This window comes from Nannobrachium achirus (genome assembly GCF_963921795.1).
Source record: "Nannobrachium achirus genome assembly, chromosome: 4".
Taxonomy (NCBI): domain Eukaryota; kingdom Metazoa; phylum Chordata; class Actinopteri; order Myctophiformes; family Myctophidae; genus Nannobrachium; species Nannobrachium achirus.
Window position 1 is genome coordinate 55,572,540 of NC_137813.1, and position 19,457 is coordinate 55,591,996.

At 42.4% G+C, this 19,457-nt stretch overlaps 6 protein-coding genes across 6 annotated transcripts in view; 4 read left to right on the plus strand and 2 right to left on the minus strand.

The window, feature by feature from the left end:
• The window catches only part of LOC308284040 (histone H1-like), a gene marked incomplete at both ends in the record, with an annotated part of 409,737 nt that overhangs the window by 370,670 nt on the left and 19,610 nt on the right, over positions 1-19,457 (minus strand). The window lies entirely within an intron of this gene.
• On the plus strand, positions 7,059-7,670 carry LOC308284041 (histone H1-like; the record flags this gene model as incomplete). The annotated part of the gene is made up of 1 exon (XM_080724579.1): positions 7,059-7,670. One exon carries the CDS (start codon positions 7,059-7,061, stop codon positions 7,668-7,670), a length of 612 nt encoding a protein of 203 aa, XP_080580705.1.
• On the plus strand, positions 8,563-8,874 carry LOC308284069 (histone H4; the record flags this gene model as incomplete). Its single annotated transcript, XM_080724607.1, has 1 exon — positions 8,563-8,874. One exon carries the CDS (start codon positions 8,563-8,565, stop codon positions 8,872-8,874), a length of 312 nt encoding a protein of 103 aa, XP_080580733.1.
• Positions 9,893-10,267, plus strand: LOC308284063 (histone H2B-like; the record flags this gene model as incomplete). Its single annotated transcript, XM_080724600.1, has 1 exon — positions 9,893-10,267. The coding sequence occupies one exon, from the start codon at positions 9,893-9,895 to the stop codon at positions 10,265-10,267; it is 375 nt and encodes a 124-aa protein (XP_080580726.1).
• Positions 10,997-11,380, minus strand: LOC308284056 (histone H2A-like; the record flags this gene model as incomplete). Its single annotated transcript, XM_080724594.1, has 1 exon — positions 10,997-11,380. The coding sequence occupies one exon, from the start codon at positions 11,378-11,380 to the stop codon at positions 10,997-10,999; it is 384 nt and encodes a 127-aa protein (XP_080580720.1).
• LOC308284046 (histone H3.2) lies at positions 11,699-12,109 on the plus strand (the record flags this gene model as incomplete). Its single annotated transcript, XM_080724584.1, has 1 exon — positions 11,699-12,109. One exon carries the CDS (start codon positions 11,699-11,701, stop codon positions 12,107-12,109), a length of 411 nt encoding a protein of 136 aa, XP_080580710.1.

Sequence of the window (19,457 nt, forward strand, 5' to 3'; positions counted from 1 at the left end):
AAGAGATGTTTCTGTGCACACAGACTCGGACGTTTCCCCTTTATCAGGGTACCTCCGAAATTGCTACCAGCAAATCTGCACAGCATTCCATTGTAGACATATTGAGCGGGTGGGAATGTGCGAGGTATTTTCATCCAGAAGTTGGTCTCTGTGTCAAACCTATAGTCACCAAATACAAGAATCTTTGTCTCGATGATCATGGCAGGGTAACATTTTGAAGAAGTTGGTGGGATTCCTCTGCTGTTAATTAAAGACCAAACCATTGTGCTGGTGTCCAACTTGTACATGTCTCTAGTGAATCCAGTCAACTGGGTAAATCCTCCAAAGACATACATGACCTTCCCCAAGACATTAGCTGAGTGTTTGTGCCTCCCCTCCGGAACAGTCCCAGAAACCTCACGCTTCAACCATCCATGGGTATCGACATCAAGCGCATAAAGCCGGTTGCGGTAACGGTATCCTCCCCAGATGTAGATGACATCTTCTACAAGCACAGCCGTGTATCCCCAATGAATGGAGGGAACCTCAGGGGGACGTTCTCGTCCAGTTGCCACTGGAGGCAACTTTGTCCAGCAAAAAGACACTGTGTTGAAGACACAGACGTTCATCTGGGACTTGTTGGCCCTGTCGGACAGGCCTCCGAAGCAGTACACCTGGTGCTCCACCACAACGGCAGCACAGGCTGCAATCAGCCCTCCTCTCTGATAAAATGTCCAGTACAACATTCTGTACAATGAAATGCATTCAGATCAATCGCTTCCATACGGCTCTACGATGTGGAGACAAAGGAATTCACGGTCCAGGGAATTCAATATAGTTGATATGTATGTCTGTTTAAATACAGCTTTTGTTTTCTTTTAGCAACTTGGTCATCCAGTTCTATTGATTGCTTCATGATACTGTAAGTGTGAGTGCTATTTTACCTTCTTTTTATACTGTTTATACTAGTGATGTAAATGTCCATATTTGGATGGGGGGAGGGGGAAGGGGGGCGGGGGTGTCACATGTCACAGATGTCCATATTTGGCCAGTGAAATGCATAATTAAAGGCAGACAGAGAGCAGTTTTTTTCACCCGCGCAGTTATTGCCAGACCCATGAAATGGGTAGGCCTACATAAGCAAATGTCGGTCTGTCCTGTTTTTCTCCATAGATGGTCATGATGATGACATGATGATGACATGAGGGAGGGATAGACCGACAGACAAAGCCTTCATGTCATCACAATGACATGAGGGAGGGACAGACAAAGCAAAAGGCTTTGTCTGTCGGTCTGTCCCTCCCTCTTTTCTCCATATTTGGTCACAATGATGTCACAAATGATGATGACATGAGGGAGGGACAGACAGCCTATAAAGGGACAGACAGCCTATAAATGTACCATTAAATTTATAGGCCCAGAGGGTTGGCAGAACCGGGGTCTGGCACAACCAGGTTGACCTGGTCTAGTTTCCCCACATATGGGCCCATTTTTGCCAGACCCATGAAATGGGTAGGCCTACATAAGCAAATGTCGGTCTGTCCCTTTTCTATATAAAGGGTATATATGATGATGACATGATGATGACATGCCTACAAAAGGCATGATGTCATAAATGATGATGACAGACAGGGGGTCTGGCACAACCAGGTTGACCTGGTCTAGTTTTTTCTTCAAGTGCCCGGTTCTCTGCTTTTCTTCCCCTGATCTAGGATCATATAATAGATTTAGACACATTTGATGTGGCAGAATGTGGCTTAATTGCAACTGTGAGGCAAGTGTGTAGAGCACTTGACGAAGGGTCATGGGTTCAAACCCAGGCTTGAGACAGTCCCATGGGACTGCCTCTCACACACATCTAAATATCTCACGCACGCCTAATTAGCACAATGAAGCTTTTGCATCATTTTATAATACAATATCACACCTAATTTGAACCAGACAGATTTGGTCACTATAGGCTTGGATGATCCCCCTCTCTCTCTCTCCCGAAATTAGTTAGGTTCGGGGGGAGTTCATCCATACTTTCTTAACGGCTAGTTGCATGTAAATATTGAAGGTCCGTGGCATGAAAACGTTTGTGGCCGAGAAATGAGCGTTGCAGGGCGAATACATATCTGACTGGCCCTCACGCTGCACGCTGAATGACTGGAGTAGCAGCTCCAGCAGGCAGCAGCACCAGTGGTCTCCTCTCTCTCTCACTCACTCTCCCAAACGCTTGAGCACTGTCGAAAACATTTAATCTACAAGCTCACATTATAGACGTGCTGCATGCATGTCAAAACCTATCAACAACACGGAACACTAGCAAAGCTGTGGTTAAGCTTTTCTTTTCTCTTTAAAACGGTCGGTGACTAGCGAGACATGCACCAAAGCTCTGCGTGTGTGTGTGTGTGTGTGTGTGTGTGTGTGTGTGTGTGTGTGTGTGTGTGCGTGCGTGCACATGGGGGGGGGGGGGGGGGGGGGGGGGGCTATCTCAACTTTGGGGCTAAAACTAAAAAGATAATAGGCCTACACACATATTCAACAAAAACACAGATTCTTGATATACATGTTTCGACTAGTTCGACTACGGGTTAGGGTTATGTTCACTCACCGAAATGTTCGGTGAGTTAATTGCGACTTTCCCAAGTGCACATTTCTGAACTCTAATTCGGTGTTATGCTTTTCAGAAGTCGCGAGTGACATCATTTTGTAGTCGAACAGGACCTTTCTGCCAAAAAGTTCTGTTTCGGAGAAAGTATATGGACAGACCGAGTAGTTCACTCCAAAAATGACTTTTTCTCTATTGATTACTCACGTGATGGACACTTGAGTTCAATAATATTTTTAATTGTTTTGTCGCATTCCTAAGACAACATTTTGATTATATTGAATTTACCCCCATCGATTCCGGATGGGGACCCGGATGCATTTGGTAAACATCACATTTTTGTCTTAGGAATGCGACAAACACAAAAAAATATTATTGAACTCAAGTCTCCATGGCGTGGGTAATCGATAGAAAAAAAGTCATTTTGGGGGTGAACTATTCCTTTAAGGGTTACGGTTAGGTTTAGGCATACTAGCATTCACCGGGTTAACATTCACCAGGATGGAACAAATGTGACGTCGAAATACCGCTACTCTCCCCAAAAAAAGATGGGCTGACAAGGATTTCCCCCAAGAGTACAATCTGTAACAATTCAGCCATTATAAAAAGGAACTTTATTGCATCAAAATAGTTTAAAATCAATTAAAAAGAGAAGCTCTATATCAGGGGTCAGCAACCTTTTTGAAGTGCCATGTTTTTATTTTCTAGATAGTCAGTGTGCCATGTCAACATAAAATGCAATGACACCCGTCAAAATTCTGACATGTTTTGATTGCCAGGACATCTATCTATAAATGCGAGAAGTCTCTACGTGTCTGTCTGTAATCCGCGTATCTCGAGAACCGTTCGTCCCACCGGCTTCAGATTCGGCACGCGCGTTCCCCGCCGCGGCGCGGAGTGCAGTGCCGGGGCTCGACCCGACCCGACGCGCTGTTTTCCCGAACCTGCGCGAAACGTTCGGAATCTCCTTATGCGGGGCTGATTGTTGACTTAAGGCTGTTCCGGAGGAAATCGGCGCAAGCGCTGACTCATTGTGACATCACATCATAAAAGGCTCTGAGATCACGTACGCCACATGAGTCAACAAAAAATGCCTTGGTTACGTATTCTGATGTTCCTATATGGGCATAAAAGGACACAGGCAACATATGGTCAAAACGGCTCTTATGACAACAGGTATAAAGGGGTTTGCATTAAAGGGTGGGGCATTCATTCCCTATTTCAAATTCGGCACGCGCGTTCCCCGCCGCAGCAGGTAGTGCAGTGCCCGGCCTCGACCCGATCCGATACGCGATTTTCTGGAACCAGCACGAAAGGTTTGGATTCTGATGTCTGACATCAGGGTTTTCCGGCACTGTGTCTGCATAGATCTCCATTTATGGGCATAACATGGATGCAGACAGACAGATACGGATATCTCCATATATGAGCATAAATGGACACAGGCAAACAGAGGGTCAAAACAGGTCCTATGACAACAGGTATAATGGGGTTTGCATTAAAGGGGGAACCAGCACTGTGTCTGCAACACAGCCGGTGGCACAGACAGATACAGAGATCTCCATAATGGGCATAAAGGGACACAGACAAACAGATACAGAGATCTCCATATATGGGCATGAAATGGATGCAGACAGACAGATAACTCCATATATGGGCATAAATGGACACAGGCAAACAGATGGTCAAAACGGGTCCTACAGAGATCTCCATATATGGACATAAAATGGACGTAGACAGATAGATATCCCCATATATGGGCATAAATGGACACAGGCAAACAGATGGTCAAAACGGGTTCTATGACAACAGGTATAATGGGGTTTGCATTAAAGGGGGAACCAGCACTGTGTCTGCAACACAGTCGGAGGCACAGACAGATACAGAGATCTCCATAATGGGTATAAAGGGACACAGACAACACAGTCGGAGGCACAGACAGATACAGAGATCTCCATAATGGGCATAAAGGGACACAGACAAACAGATACAGAGATCTCCATATATGGGCATGAAATGGATGCAGACAGACAGATACAGATATCTCCATATATGAGCATAAATGGACACAGGCAAACAGATGGTCAATACAGGTCCTACAGAGATCTCCATATATGGGCATAAAATGGACGCAGACAGACAGATAACTCCATATATGGGCATAAATGGACACAGGCAAACAGATGGTCAAAACGGGTCCTACAGAGATCTCCATATATGGACATAAAATGGACGTAGACAGATAGATATCCCCATATATGGGCAGAAATGGACACACGCAAACAGATGGTCAAAACAGATCCTATGACAACAGGTATAATGGGGTTCGCATTCATCCCCTATTTACATTGTTCCCGAGTTGGCCAGTGCGCCGACTAGACGGGCGGCCGAGCTTCTAGTTGTTATAACGATCATTAGACTCAAAGCAATAACCCACCTATCTCCTCGACTCCCTCCCCAGTCATAGTTCAGAATGTTAATGAACGTAGAAGGATGTAATTTGCTGCAAAGTGGGTGACCTCATTTAATTGACCACATTTAAAACGATATTTGATTCAAAAATATAGATCCTCTCTTTCACACTTCTCACACTTCTGCCAGTGTGCCAATGATCACCCTCCCCTGTGCCAATGTTGGCACCCGTGCCTAAGGTTGCCTACCCCTGCTCTATAGTACAAACTGCATTAGGAGGGAAATGAGAGAAAAGGAGCACTGAAGGATGGCAGGTCGTAGCCAAAAAGGGAGGGGAACTAAGGGCCTATAGCAAACACTGCAAGTGCCCTACACAACCACCTTAAAGGTAAAAGCTAAGGCATTCAAAAAAGTAAAGCAGAACATGTAAGGGAGGTTGAGTGCAAAATACCGATCAGTAAGAAGGGCCGTCCAGGAGGCCCCATGAACCAATCCTGCAGCCTCGGAAACACAATGGAAAGAGGTTATATCCACACTAATAGATTATCAGTGAAAACCAGTGTATGAGTGCATACCGGTATCTTGGGGGAAATGCAAGTTTAACAAAGGTTCAGGACAGGTTGCAATGACCAAACCACTAAATACTATCAAACAAAAAGAAACGTAATAACTGAAATGAAAACAAAACAGAACAAAACGGCAGTGGCAGTGTACCTTAAAAAAAAATCATACATGTTAATAAACGAACAGATATATTATATAGGCACAACATATAGCAGCAGTCTCAAGTGACAAACAAACAGGTCAGTCTCAAGGGCAAACATTGTATTAACTTCACCTGTTACTTGTTCCATGATAGGGTACGGGTGGAGCAGGAAAGGTAAGAAGAAAATAATGTTTAAGCACCAGGCTGAGGACACAAGGTATGCAGGCCAGTGATGGAAGAAGTAGGCCTGTTACAAATTTGGTAGCCTACAACATTTTTATTTTTTTACAAAAGTATTGGCATCAAAATATAAAGTACCTAAAGTAAAAGTGCTCATTATGCAGGTCACTAATTTCACTATCTGTTTTCATGAAAATGATTGCAAATTGGAAACACTCTTGTAAAGTTAAAAGTACCTCAGTTAAAACTACTTAATAACAGTACGTAAATGTAGTTACTTTCCACACTGTTTGTATCCATTGCATATTGTCACCAGGTTAATAATAGTCACTGTGTCACATCTACTTTTAGAATCAATTGAGAAGCCTCAGTAACTTGAATACAATCTATATCTATTGTCAAATCATGCATGCCAACATACATACAACATGTTCCAAAGTCACAAAACATCTTCACAGTATTATGAATGGTATTGCATGGAAGGATTGTGCCGTGAAAGTGTATGTGTGTCATAATCGCATACAGATACTACAGTTGATTGAAGATTTAAACACATTTCGTTTGCTGTAGGTTGATCACAGTAAGTTATTTGTCCATAAATCCATCTAGTGTTGCAACAGTTTTCATCTGTCATTGGAAGTCGGGATCAACTCCACCATCATGCTGCCGTCAACTGGAGTGTGTTTACTGGGGTCAGAAAACCTTCTGTTTATAGCAAAACGGATGTCAAAACCAAAGTATATTGCATGGTATTGCGTCGCCAGGTATGTCTGCTAAGAGTATTGTGAGTATTGTTGTTAATTTAACGTAGTTTAAAATGTTTTAGAAGCAAAATGACAGAGGAAACACAGTGCTCTGACTGTGCAAGGGGGATGTTTTGAGCGTATCACTTAAAAACTAGAGTGCTTTTTTCATCGCAGTTATATTGATAACAAAAAGGCACATGTGTGCTAACTGGTCAGCTCTTTGTTTCATTTCACAACATACACTGTAGTTTGTTATAACTTGTTTTAATCGAGGAGAAAACACAAGTGGCACATTAAGCCACCTAGACAAGAGGAGCTGTGTGGATGTTGTCTCTATATGGTTCTCATGTGGTGTTTAAGTCCAGCCCCTTCACAGCGTGCAGCACCAGTCTGTCAGACTTTACTTAAGAGAAGGAAGGACAAACTACTATCCGAGACAACAATGGCAGAAGTAGCACCAGCACCCGCCCCAGCTCCGGCCAAAGCCGCCAAGAAGAAGGCGGCTCCCCGACCCAAGAAGACCGGCCCCAGCGTTGCTGAGCTGGTCGTCAAGGCCGTGTCCGCTTCCAAGGAGCGGAGCGGTGTGTCTCTGGCTGCGGTCAAGAAGGCTCTGGCTGCCGGCGGCTACGATGTGGAGAAGAACAAGGCCCGCGTCAAGATCGCCGTCAAGAGCCTGGTCGCAAAAGGCACCCTGGTCCAGCTCAAGGGCACCGGCGCGTCTGGCTCTTTCAAGATGAACAAGAAGGCAGAAGTGGTGAAGGCGAAGACGCCTGCTGCAAAGAAGGCAGTGAAAGCAAAGAAGCCCGCTGCCGCCAAGAAACCCGCAGCGGCTAAGAAGCCCAAGAAGGCGGCAGTAAAGAAGCCCGCAGCCGCCAAGAAATCGCCCAAGAAAGCCAAGAAGCCCGCCGCCAAGAAAGCAGCAGCTAAAAGCCCGAAGAAGGCCCCCAAGAGCCCCAAGAAAGTGGCAAAGAAGCCCGCAGCAGCCAAGAAAGCTCCAGCCAAGAAGGTTGCCAAACCCAAGTCCGCAAAGAAGGCAGCCCCCAAAAAGAAGTAAACCATTTGTTCCATCTCTATACCCACAAAAGGCTCTTTTAAGAGCCAACCACTTCATTTTATAAGAGCATCCTCACTTTTATACACCATGGTCATATGTGAGCACTGGAATAATATAACCAGCCTGTTTCAATACCACTCGCAAATAATGAATGAATGATAACATTATGACAAAGTTAAACATTAACGCAGCCTAACTTTGTCCTACATTATGAATACGGCCATTTCTCACTTTAGCTATATCGAGCTTGCAAACCCAGCCACACCTCCCCTATGGCTTTTTAAATAAACTTTATTGAGAATATGGCCTAGTTGTGTATGTTAGTCCACAAATCACTGTTCGATTTGCCATTGTCCTGACTACTAGTATGTTTGGCTCAAATTCAACAACATTGATATTGAATAGTGGCCTACTACCATTGTTCAGGTTCAAAATCATATACATTATTATACATAGTAACTGGTCCACCTCTACATCATGTGCAACAGATGGCAAATGTCAACATTGCTCAAGTAAGCGTGACATAAAGTCCGCATAATACTTGATTATTGATGATTTTCTATAGGCCCTACCTTTATTCAGGTTATACGTGACAACACAAACGTTTAAACTTGAGAGAGTCGAAAGAAATGCGCTATCATTTACAAGAATATTAATAGGGGAGAATTCAAAAAATGAACAACAATTATTATGGTATAGAGGACTTGACTAGCAATATTAGGTCTACTATATACCAAGGGGTGATGTGACCAAAATGAACAAGAGGGAGGTGCGTGTGTGTGGGGCGGGTCTGCCTGTCCTCCCTTACGTCCTCAGAACACAGATAAAAAGGCATGGCTCTCAGCTCTGGAACCATTCACTTCTGCATCTTCAACTCAACTGAAACTGAAAAATGAGTGGGCGTGGAAAAGGCGGAAAGGGACTGGGGAAAGGAGGCGCCAAGCGTCATCGCAAGGTTCTTCGCGATAACATCCAGGGGATCACCAAGCCCGCTATCCGCCGTCTGGCTCGCCGTGGCGGTGTGAAGCGTATCTCCGGTCTGATCTACGAGGAGACCCGCGGTGTCCTCAAGGTCTTCCTGGAGAACGTGATCCGTGATGCCGTCACCTACACCGAGCATGCCAAGAGAAAGACCGTGACCGCCATGGATGTTGTGTACGCTCTGAAGAGACAGGGACGCACTCTGTACGGCTTCGGAGGTTAATAATGCTGACTTGATCTACCAACAAACAACCCAAAGGCTCTTTTAAGAGCCACCCACACGTTATGTAACGAGTTAATTCCCACTTTTGTAAATGACTACAGCTTTTAAACTGTAGGCCTACATGTGAATATATGAATACGATAAGTTAACAATCCAATTACAAAACACGAATATACTGTGCTCCAAAGGACACACACAATGTTGTAATCCGACAGGCACAACCAGGCAGAAACGTCTATTTCCACATTTGCCCAAAATAAGCCTTGCTTTGCTTCATAAACCCATTTTAAGCAGCACGGGACAAGTGGAGCCTCGCACACAATCCTTGACAAGCGCTTGTGACTGCCATTATTAGTGTATGAACATCTAGAGGCTGGAAAACACACCGAGTTCATTATCTTACTTTGAAATACTCAAAATACAGAGTTTACATTGTCCCAACTGAAGTTAACTGGAGTGATGGAACTAAGTCGAATCTGCTTTCATTGTCTTGAAGTAATAAACGGGCTAGGGTTCAGGAATGGAGAAAAATAAAGTAACACCCGGTTAGTAATAAACGGGCTAGGGTTCAGGAATGGAGAAAAATTAAGTAACACCCGGTTCTCTATTTTGTTTTTCTAAGCCCAGAAGAGAGCGGAATCACATTTACACATTATAATACTTGATTAACTATTTCTTATAATGCCATTGTCTCAATGAATGGACAGACTGAAATAGTCTATACCTTCCTTTTGTTGGTCAAGAAAGCACTGTTTCCTTTGGGGACCTTTATGGACATTAAAAATATACATTTACCCAAAGTGCATGTTTAGCCGCTCAAAATATTACAGGGACAATAGAGCGCACGAGCGGGAGAAATAATACAGAAATAAAGACACCGCCCTCTTTGTGGGAGTATCAGCCAATCATCTGCTGGGAGTCACACCACCACATTGGCATTGGCTGTGTATAAATAATGGTGCGACTGCGCTCTCTCATCACATTCATCTCTGGAAGTCACTGATAGAATACAGTCAGGATGCCCGAAGTTGCGAAGCCAGCGCCCAAGAAGGGCTCCAAGAAAGCCGTCTCCAAGACCGCGGCGAAGGGCGGCAAGAAGCGCAGAAAGTCCAGGAAGGAGAGCTACGCCATCTACGTGTACAAGGTCCTGAAGCAGGTCCACCCCGACACCGGTATCTCCTCCAAGGCCATGGGTATCATGAACTCTTTTGTCAACGACATCTTTGAGCGCATCGCTGGTGAAGCCTCTCGTCTGGCGCACTACAACAAGCGCTCCACCATCTCATCCAGGGAGATTCAGACCGCCGTCCGCCTGCTGCTCCCAGGTGAGCTGGCCAAGCACGCCGTGTCTGAGGGCACCAAGGCTGTCACCAAGTACACCAGCTCCAAGTAAACTGCTCTGTCTGCTCTAAACACAACGGTCCTTTTAAGGACCACCCATATTTTCCAAGAAAGAGCTAGATCCAAATGCTAACCATATAGCCTGTCTACAATCATGATCAGCTATTGTGATATGAGTTTTGCAAATTAAATATACCCAGACATGGCATATTTAACGCTGGTTTACAAAGGAAAGACGAACATGGCATAACAGTCTTACAGTAGCATACACATTATATATATATATATATATATATATATATATATATATATATATATATATATATATATATATATATATACAGCTTGTAAAAACGTACATTTGTCATTTGAGATGAGTTGTCCTTGCCTCGTGTTTTTTATTTTGGCAGCCAAGTATAATGTTATGAAGTGTAATGGATTATACTAAAATGTTACTAAAAGTTGTCATGCGTGAAACTACTCAGAGCTAATAATCGAACAGATTGATTACATCTGGGTAATCAGTCCATTCTGAAATGGCGTGTTATTGTTTAAATTGTAAAATATATTCTATCATGTTTATAAAATCGTGTAGAATGACCAGTAACATTGCGGTACACATATTTCACCATTGTAGTAAGATATTACAATAGGGCATGTGGATCTTAATAGTTATATCATAATTCTCTCTTCATAGGGCATTAGGAGCAACTCTTTGTTGAATCAGTGGGTGGCTCTTAAAAGAGCCTTTGTGGGGTTTATTCAGACGAATGAAGCAGGTTTATTTCTTGGCGGCTTTCTCGGTCTTCTTGGGGAGCAGGACAGCCTGGATGTTGGGCAGCACACCGCCCTGAGCGATGGTCACTCCGCCCAGCAGTTTGTTGAGCTCCTCGTCGTTGCGGACGGCCAGCTGGAGGTGACGGGGGATGATACGAGTCTTCTTGTTGTCACGAGCAGCGTTTCCAGCCAACTCCAGGATCTCAGCGGTCAGGTACTCGAGGACGGCCGCCAGATAAACCGGGGCGCCGGCGCCGACTCTCTGGGCATAGTTGCCTTTACGCAGCAGCCTGTGGACACGACCCACGGGGAACTGGAGCCCGGCACGGGATGAGCGAGTCTTAGCCTTGGCCCTGGCCTTTCCGCCGGTTTTTCCTCGTCCGCTCATTCTGAAGGTTTATTTCTAGAGTGTTAGCTCGAAGAAGATATGTGCTGGAGGAGAGGAATACGAGACATTTTATAGCCTACGTTCGACTTTGTAACACACACTTACTTTTTTGTGATTGGTCGGAGATACTCTCTGTGCGCCCCACCAATCATAAAAACGAGTGGCTCCTCCCAGTCTAAACTCTGGTTCCTCCCAAACAAGGAGGTTCCTGACCACAGACCAATCAGAGAAAGACGGCGCCTCAGAGCCGCTGAAATAAAAAGAACGAGTTTGCGCTCAGTTTTATCACAACTTAGTTGTTCAAGCCGCTGATAGAAAATGGCCCGAACCAAGCAGACCGCCCGTAAATCCACCGGAGGCAAAGCCCCCAGGAAGCAGCTCGCCACCAAGGCAGCTCGTAAGAGCGCGCCGGCAACCGGTGGAGTGAAGAAGCCTCACCGTTACCGCCCTGGTACAGTGGCTCTGAGGGAGATCCGTCGCTACCAGAAATCCACCGAGCTGCTGATCCGCAAGCTGCCCTTCCAGCGCCTGGTGAGGGAGATCGCCCAGGACTTCAAGACCGACCTGCGCTTCCAGAGCTCCGCCGTCATGGCTCTGCAGGAGTCAGCCGAGGCTTATCTGGTCGGTCTGTTTGAGGACACCAACCTGTGCGCCATCCACGCCAAGAGGGTGACCATCATGCCCAAAGACATCCAGCTGGCCCGTCGTATCCGTGGAGAACGTGCTTAAACCAATTTGTCATTGTCAGAACCCCAGAACGGCTCTTTTAAGAGCCACCAAATGTATTATTTGAAGAGACTATTTCCTGCAAAAGGACTAGGCACTAAAATAAGGCAATGATGGAGTATGATTTAACCCATAATGAGTAAATCATAACAACTTCAATAGCAACATTAAACAGGTCACACATCTATACACACAGACGTAACTAATTTCATACATAAAGACGGCTACTTTTTGTTCTACATGGGTTTTGTAGTAAATATGTCGTAGCTGTAATGCTGGACACACATGTATACAGACAGTATGGTAAATGGAAGGTTGGCTTAATGGCAAACACTTCATGGACAACCGTTTGATTTAGGCTACCACACAAGCCCGGGAATCTGAGAACAACAAAAGGCTTTGTCACAGGCAATGGGCAGTTATTTGCAGTTTTCAAAAAAAGGGAAGGGTGGGGGGCGGGTTGGGATTTTCTAAAGCACCGTTTCCCAAACACTGGGTTGGGTCCCATTTCTGGGTCACGGACGAATCTATGCGTCACAACCTAGTAAAGAATATATGAAATATTTATCATTTTACTTTTAGAAATTAAAAACAAATATGAATTTCACAAATGTTCAAACAAACAAACACATCTAAGAAATTCCATAAATACATAGTAGTAGGCCTAATAATAATAATGATAATAAAGAAGTAGTGAAAATAGACGATCTACAAGCTCTTAAGACGGCGAGAAGCAACACATTGTGAGCTTGCAGATCTGCTAGTTTGGGTCCTGGGCGAATGTATATAATTTGGGTCAAGGGCTAAAACGTTTGGTAACTACTGTTCTAACTAAATAAAACAGGTTAGATGTGTCAACAATTCCTACTCGGTGTGGAGTAAAATATATGCACAAGGCAGGTCTTAGCATGTAGGCATAGAGAGAACTCACTAAATAACATTATGGACCATGGCCAGACTTTACAGTATGAGTAAAAGCTGATTTAATGTCTCTCTGAAAGTATATGAATGACCCAGACTTACATGTCCACTTTCAGAGTTTAACTAACGCCTGACTTTATTATGTTGACTTTGAGTATCACTCTGCTGTTATACTGAATGATTATACTCTGCTTTATTTTTCAGATCGTGAAAATAAAATGTAATTTCACTATTATACCACTAGAGGTCACAGCCTGCTCATGGAAAACCTTGGCTTGCACGTAATGCATTCAAATCACATAGTAGTTTGTGAAGGAGAAAAGCCTTTACTCATATTAGTCTAGATTTGAGACATTGGGCTCTATTATGATCCAGGTCTTATGCCTTATGCCTTAACTTCTTTGCCTTTTTTTTCTATTTTGAAAAACATTTTGAAATACTTCAAATGCTGATCTACATCTGCACGTTGTGAGCTTGCAGATCAGCTATTTGAAATATTAAAAAGAATATGTCTATATAGTAAAAACGTAGTTTTTGAAGTTGCACTGGGCCGCAAGGAGGAAGTGCAGAAATCACTGACATCGTTACAGAAGAAACTGGACGTTTTCAATGTATTTAAAACAAACTGCGACCAAACGGCAGAATACATTCAGATCCAGGCCCTGAACACAGAATGGCAGATGGAGGAACATTTTAAGAAGCTTCATAAGTTCCTACACGAGGAAGAGGAGGGTCGGATCGCTGCACTGAGAGAGGAAGAGCAGCAGGAGAGTCAGACGATGAAGGAAAGGCTTGATTTTTCAGATACACACACACACACACACACACACACACACACACACACACACACACACACACACACACACACACACACACACACACACACACACACACACAGCTGTTGACATTCCAGACAGAAGACTTTGAGTTTCTCTGCATGCAGAATGCAGAGATCCTGGAATGTGTGGGTTTGATCTGAAACTTGAGTCTGGCAGGGGGTGGGGCTTTGACACCCCACATTCAATTCAATTCAATTCAATTCAATTCAATTCAATTCAATTCAATTCAATTCAATTCAATTCAATTCAAAGGGCTTCATTGGCATGAGAAAACATATGTTTACATTGCCAAAGCAGAAGTGAATACAATACAATACAATCAGAACAAGAGGCAGAGCAGGGATATTTTTTTAAGTGGTTGGGTTCCATTTGATATCCTTCTCCTATCACAGCAGCTCACAAATCTTGCTGCTGTGTTTGCACATTGTTTTACTTCACCCAGCAGGTATGGAAGTTTATCATCATATCATTGGTCATGTTTTCAAACTCTCCTTTTGTGGTTATGATCTGTGGGAAGTGTGTCTCTGATGTCTTGGGTGCAAAGTCTGTTTTCTCGAGGGAGCCAGGTATGCTTATCACATACCTGGGGGGTCTGCGGGGGAACACACACACACACACACACACACACACACACACACACACACACACACACACACACACACACACACACACACACAACACACAATTCAAATTGTAAATCAATTCAATTCAAAAGGCCATGCACATGTGGGTTATGCTGATTTGATTTACACCAAAACTCTTGGTTTGTACAGAAGTGCCTCATTCCAGGACTATGAATATCTAGTAGCTGCTGGTTTTGGTGTGAAGCATCTTGATGAGTTCAACACCCTCACCTCCCCACAGGATAGAGCTGTGGAGCTGAATGTCTGATTGACTGAGGGGATTCAAATCATTTGCATGCTGATCACAAATTGGCTTTTTAAGTTTAGATTTAGATGTGTAGATCTAGATTCGTTCAACATGACCTCCCTTTTTTGGGCATAGATTGTGTCAACAATGTACAAACATAGGTGATCTCTGCATCTGCATGTCACACACTGTGTGTAACAATCCCGGCCTCTGCCACTGTCCTGTGTGTCTTATCAGGTATGGTGTTTAGTTTTATTAGCACAAAGTTATAAAACAAGTAGAACACGGCAACACAATACTGTGCAAGGAGAGGAATAAGCCTGCAGGATTATTTGGGATCCTTTCCAACGGTCATTACTTAAACAGACTAAACGTTCACTAATAATACAGAAATAAAAAACAGAAACTGCACAAAATAGAGAGAGAGAAAAAAGAGACAAGACAACAACAAGATGAAATCATGTGGACATTGACGACAGTGAGGAAGAATTCCGATATTGCTTAGATGTTTCTTAAATATTGGCACGGATAGTGATACTTATACCCACCTCAAGCTCTGAATCATTCACAATCACACACATTTAAATGTTTTGGTGTAAATCTAATCAACATGTATATCATCAGTGGCTCCTCAAAGTGGATCTGGGGGTTTGAATGGGTCTACACCATTTATTTTAAAGGCATAATTTAATCCAATTCAATACTTACTTGGTTCTTCAAAAGTATCTCGTCCAACCCACTTATTATTATTACTAGTAAGACGCCTCAGGGCGACATGCAACCTCAGGGATCATATATGGGAATACAAGGGATTCTGGGGAATAGTATGGACTTTTACATATGCAATGTCACATGTGATATCACCTGTGATGTCACAGTGTGTCACATGTGTTAAGCCAAGGGAACCGTCCCATAGACTGTAAAGCATGTGTACAAACAAGTCTACACGTGGTAAACTGTGACATTTCTCATGGTAACCTGCAACCTTCGGTCGGCAAATTACATTTTGGTAACTACTAGATTATAGGAATAATAATCATGTCATCTGGTTACCCAAAAGTTGTTTTAATTCAACAACTCTATTAGGTAGAGGACATCATTTAGGAGAGAATGGGCTCTATTATGATCCAGGTCTTATGCCTTAACTTCTTTGGCCTTTTTTTTTTACTATATAGACATATTCTTTTTAATATTTCAAATAGCTGATCTGCAAGCTCACAACGTGCAGATGTAGATCAGCATTTGAAGTATTTAAAAATGTTTTTCAAAATAGAAAAAAAAAAGGCAAAGAAGTTAAGGCATAAGGGTCAGGGGATCTTAGTATAATTGAGATGTTCAATTTTAATCCAACATAGAAAAATCCCTTTTTGTGATTTCTGTCTTCCCAAACGCATTCAAAACAATCAAATTTTTGCCCCTTTTTCATTTTTTAAATTCAAATTGAATAACACAATTATTAGTCCGGGAAAAATGGGGGTGAACGTGGCTTTGCCTGTAAAAGTTTTTTTCTCAACTGATTCTTGTAGCTTGGGGTCACCTCTTAAGGATTCAAGAGGATGACCAGTGATATCCATTGAGCATTTTTTATTATTAACCCCTTAATGCCTGAAACATGGGCTCCCATTGACTTTCTATACAGGAGGAAAATACCCAGAAAAAGATTATTTTTCGGGGTATGTATTCATGGTGAGTATTCATGTTAGTCGGAGGCCTTAGGGTTTTTTTTCTCGTGCTAATCAGTCTAAAAGTGCAAAATTTTGCACAGATGTAGCTCAGGGCATGCTCTAATGATTTAGCTAGGTCGGCGACCTTCGGGGTCACCACAACACCCACAAAACTCTGAAAAGTGATGACTCATCACTTTTCATCACTAAAGTCGATGGGAGCCCAACTTGATTTGGCCGCTGTGTCGACCCCGAATGTCGCAGACTCGGGCGCCCTAGCTAAATCATTAGAGCAAGCCCTGAGCTACATCTGTGCAAAATTTTGCACTTTTAGACTGATTAGCACGAGAAAAAAAACCCTAAGGCCTCCGACTAACATGAATACTCACCCATACGTGTATTGTTTTCTGAGGCTATTTCTAGCCCACGGAATGTTTTTTGTGCAAAACAAATGCCTGCAATGGATTCAGCATCATGACAAATCCCTAGTTAGACCCCTCAGATCCTCCTTAAATACCCCGAAAAATTATCTTTTTCTGGGTATTTTCCTCCTGTATAGAAAGTCAATGGGAGCCCATATTTCAGGCATTAAGGGGTTAATAATAAAAAATGCTCAATGGATATCACTGGTCATCCTCTTGAATCCTTAAGAGGTGACCCCAAGCTACAAGAATCAGTTGAGAAAAAAACTTTTACCGACGAAACCACGTTCAGCCAAAAATCACAGTTTTTTCCCGGACTATATACTAAGATCCCATGACCGGGGGATGGTCGGGGGTACCTTAGTATAATTGAGATGTTCAATTTTAATCCAACATAGAAAAATCAGATTTCGTGATTTCTGTCCTCCCAAACGGATTCAAAACAATCACATTTTTGCCCCTTTTTCATGTTTTGGTTCAGAATTAAAAAATTGTGAAAACGCAAATCTGAAAATCACAAAAACGGCCAGGTTGGGTCAGGGGAGGTCAGGGGATCTTAGTATAATTGAGATGTTCAATTTTAATCCAACATAGAAAAATCCCTTTTTGTGATTTCTGTCCTCCCAAACGGATTCAAAACAATCACATTTTAGCCCCTTTTTCATTTTTTGGCTCAGAATTTAAAAATTGTGAAAACGCAAATCAGAAAATCACAAAAACGGCCAGTTGACTTAGTATAATTGGGATATTCAATTTTAATTAACAAAAACAGAAAATTGGCTATTTTTCCAATTTTCGTTCAGAATTGAAAAATTGAGAAAACCCAAATAAGAAAATCACAAAAAGCAGTGGGGGATCTTAGTATAATTGGGGTATTCAATTTGAATCAAATAAACCAAAATTAGCTATTTTTCCAATTTTCGTTAGTAATTTAAAAATTGTGAAAACGCAAATCCGAAAATCACAAAAACGGCCAGGTTGACTTAGTATAATTGGGATATTCAATTTGAATTTAAAAAAACAGAAATTGGCTATTTTTCCAATTTTCGCTCAGAATTTAAAAATGGTGAAAACGCAAATAAGAAAATCACAAAAATTGCCAAAAATGGGTAAATTTTTTTAATGTATTTGTGCACAAAAAAATCAGGAAAATAGGCCCATTGGTCAGGGGATCTTAGTATAATTGAGATGTTCAATTTTAATCCAACATAGAAAAATCCCTTTTTGTGATTTCTGTCCTCCCAAACGGATTCAAAACAATCACATTTTAGCCCCTTTTTCAAGTTTTGGTTCAGAATTTAAAAATTGTGAAAACGCAAATCAGAAAAACACAAAAACAATGGGGGGATCTTAGTATAATTGGGGTATTCAATTTGAATCAAATAAACCAAAATTAGCTATTTTTCCAATTTTCGTTAGTAATTTAAAAATTGTGAAAACGCAAATCTGAAAATCACAAAAACAGCCAGGTTTACTTAGTATAATTGGGATATTCAATTTGATAAAAAAAACAGAACATTGGCTATTTTTCCAATTTTCGTTCAGAATTTAAAAATTGAGAAAACGCAAATAAGAAAATCACAAAAACCAGTGGGGGGATCTTAGTATAATTGGGGTATTCAATTTGAATCAAATAAACGAAAAATTAGCTATTTTTCCAATTTTCGTTCAGAATTTGGAAATTGTGAAAACGCAATTAAGAAAATCACAAAAATAGCCAGTTGACTTAGTATAATTGTGGTATTCAATTTGAATCCAAAAAAACAGAAATTGGCTATTTTTAATTTTTTTTATTCAGAATTGAAAAATTGAGAAAACACGAAAATAGGCCCATTATTCAATTTTCTAGTCAAGGAAAAAAATCATCATCATCAATGTCACGTGACCACGTCACAAATCACATGGTCTACAACTTCAAAATAAAGGCTATCTAGCTCTAACATCCAAGCAATAGAATCAACAGGCAGGCAGTAGAGGTGGGATTTATGGCTCTGTGAAGTGAGCCAGCGCCATGGATCTGGCTCACTTAAAAGAGCCGTTAAAAGATTGGCTCATTTAGCTCATTTGGTTCAGTGTATATCTATATATTTTTAAAATAATTAATTGAAAAATGCACCACATTCCTCTGCTGACAGTTGAGAGCACAATCTGGTATTTACCCCTTTCATAAAACGTGTGTGTAAATTAAGCTACCTTGACTTATGTTATTCATGCAACACCTCAAAAAACCAAGCAGGCAACAATGAAATCACTCCTCCCCTTGCTCTCTCTCTCTCTCTCTCTCTCTCTCTCTCTCTCTCTCTCTCTCTCTCTCTCTCTCTCTCTCTCTCACTCAGTGGAGTAGCAAGGAGGAGGTTTTGTGTTTGAACCCCCCCCCCCCCCCCCCCAAATTCCCTACTGCGCGAACCAGATCCCATCGTTCATTTCAAAGAGCTATTCAAAAGATTCGATTCGATCGCGAACATCCCACCACTAGCAGGCAGGCGGGCAGGCAGGCAGGCAGGCAGGCAGGCAGGCAGGCTGGCTGGCTGGCAGGCAGGCAGGCAGGCAGGCAGGCAGGCAGGCAGACAGACAGATGCTTCTAACATTGACATACATATATTATACTGCAATTTGGCAAGTTGCGGTTGGTTGT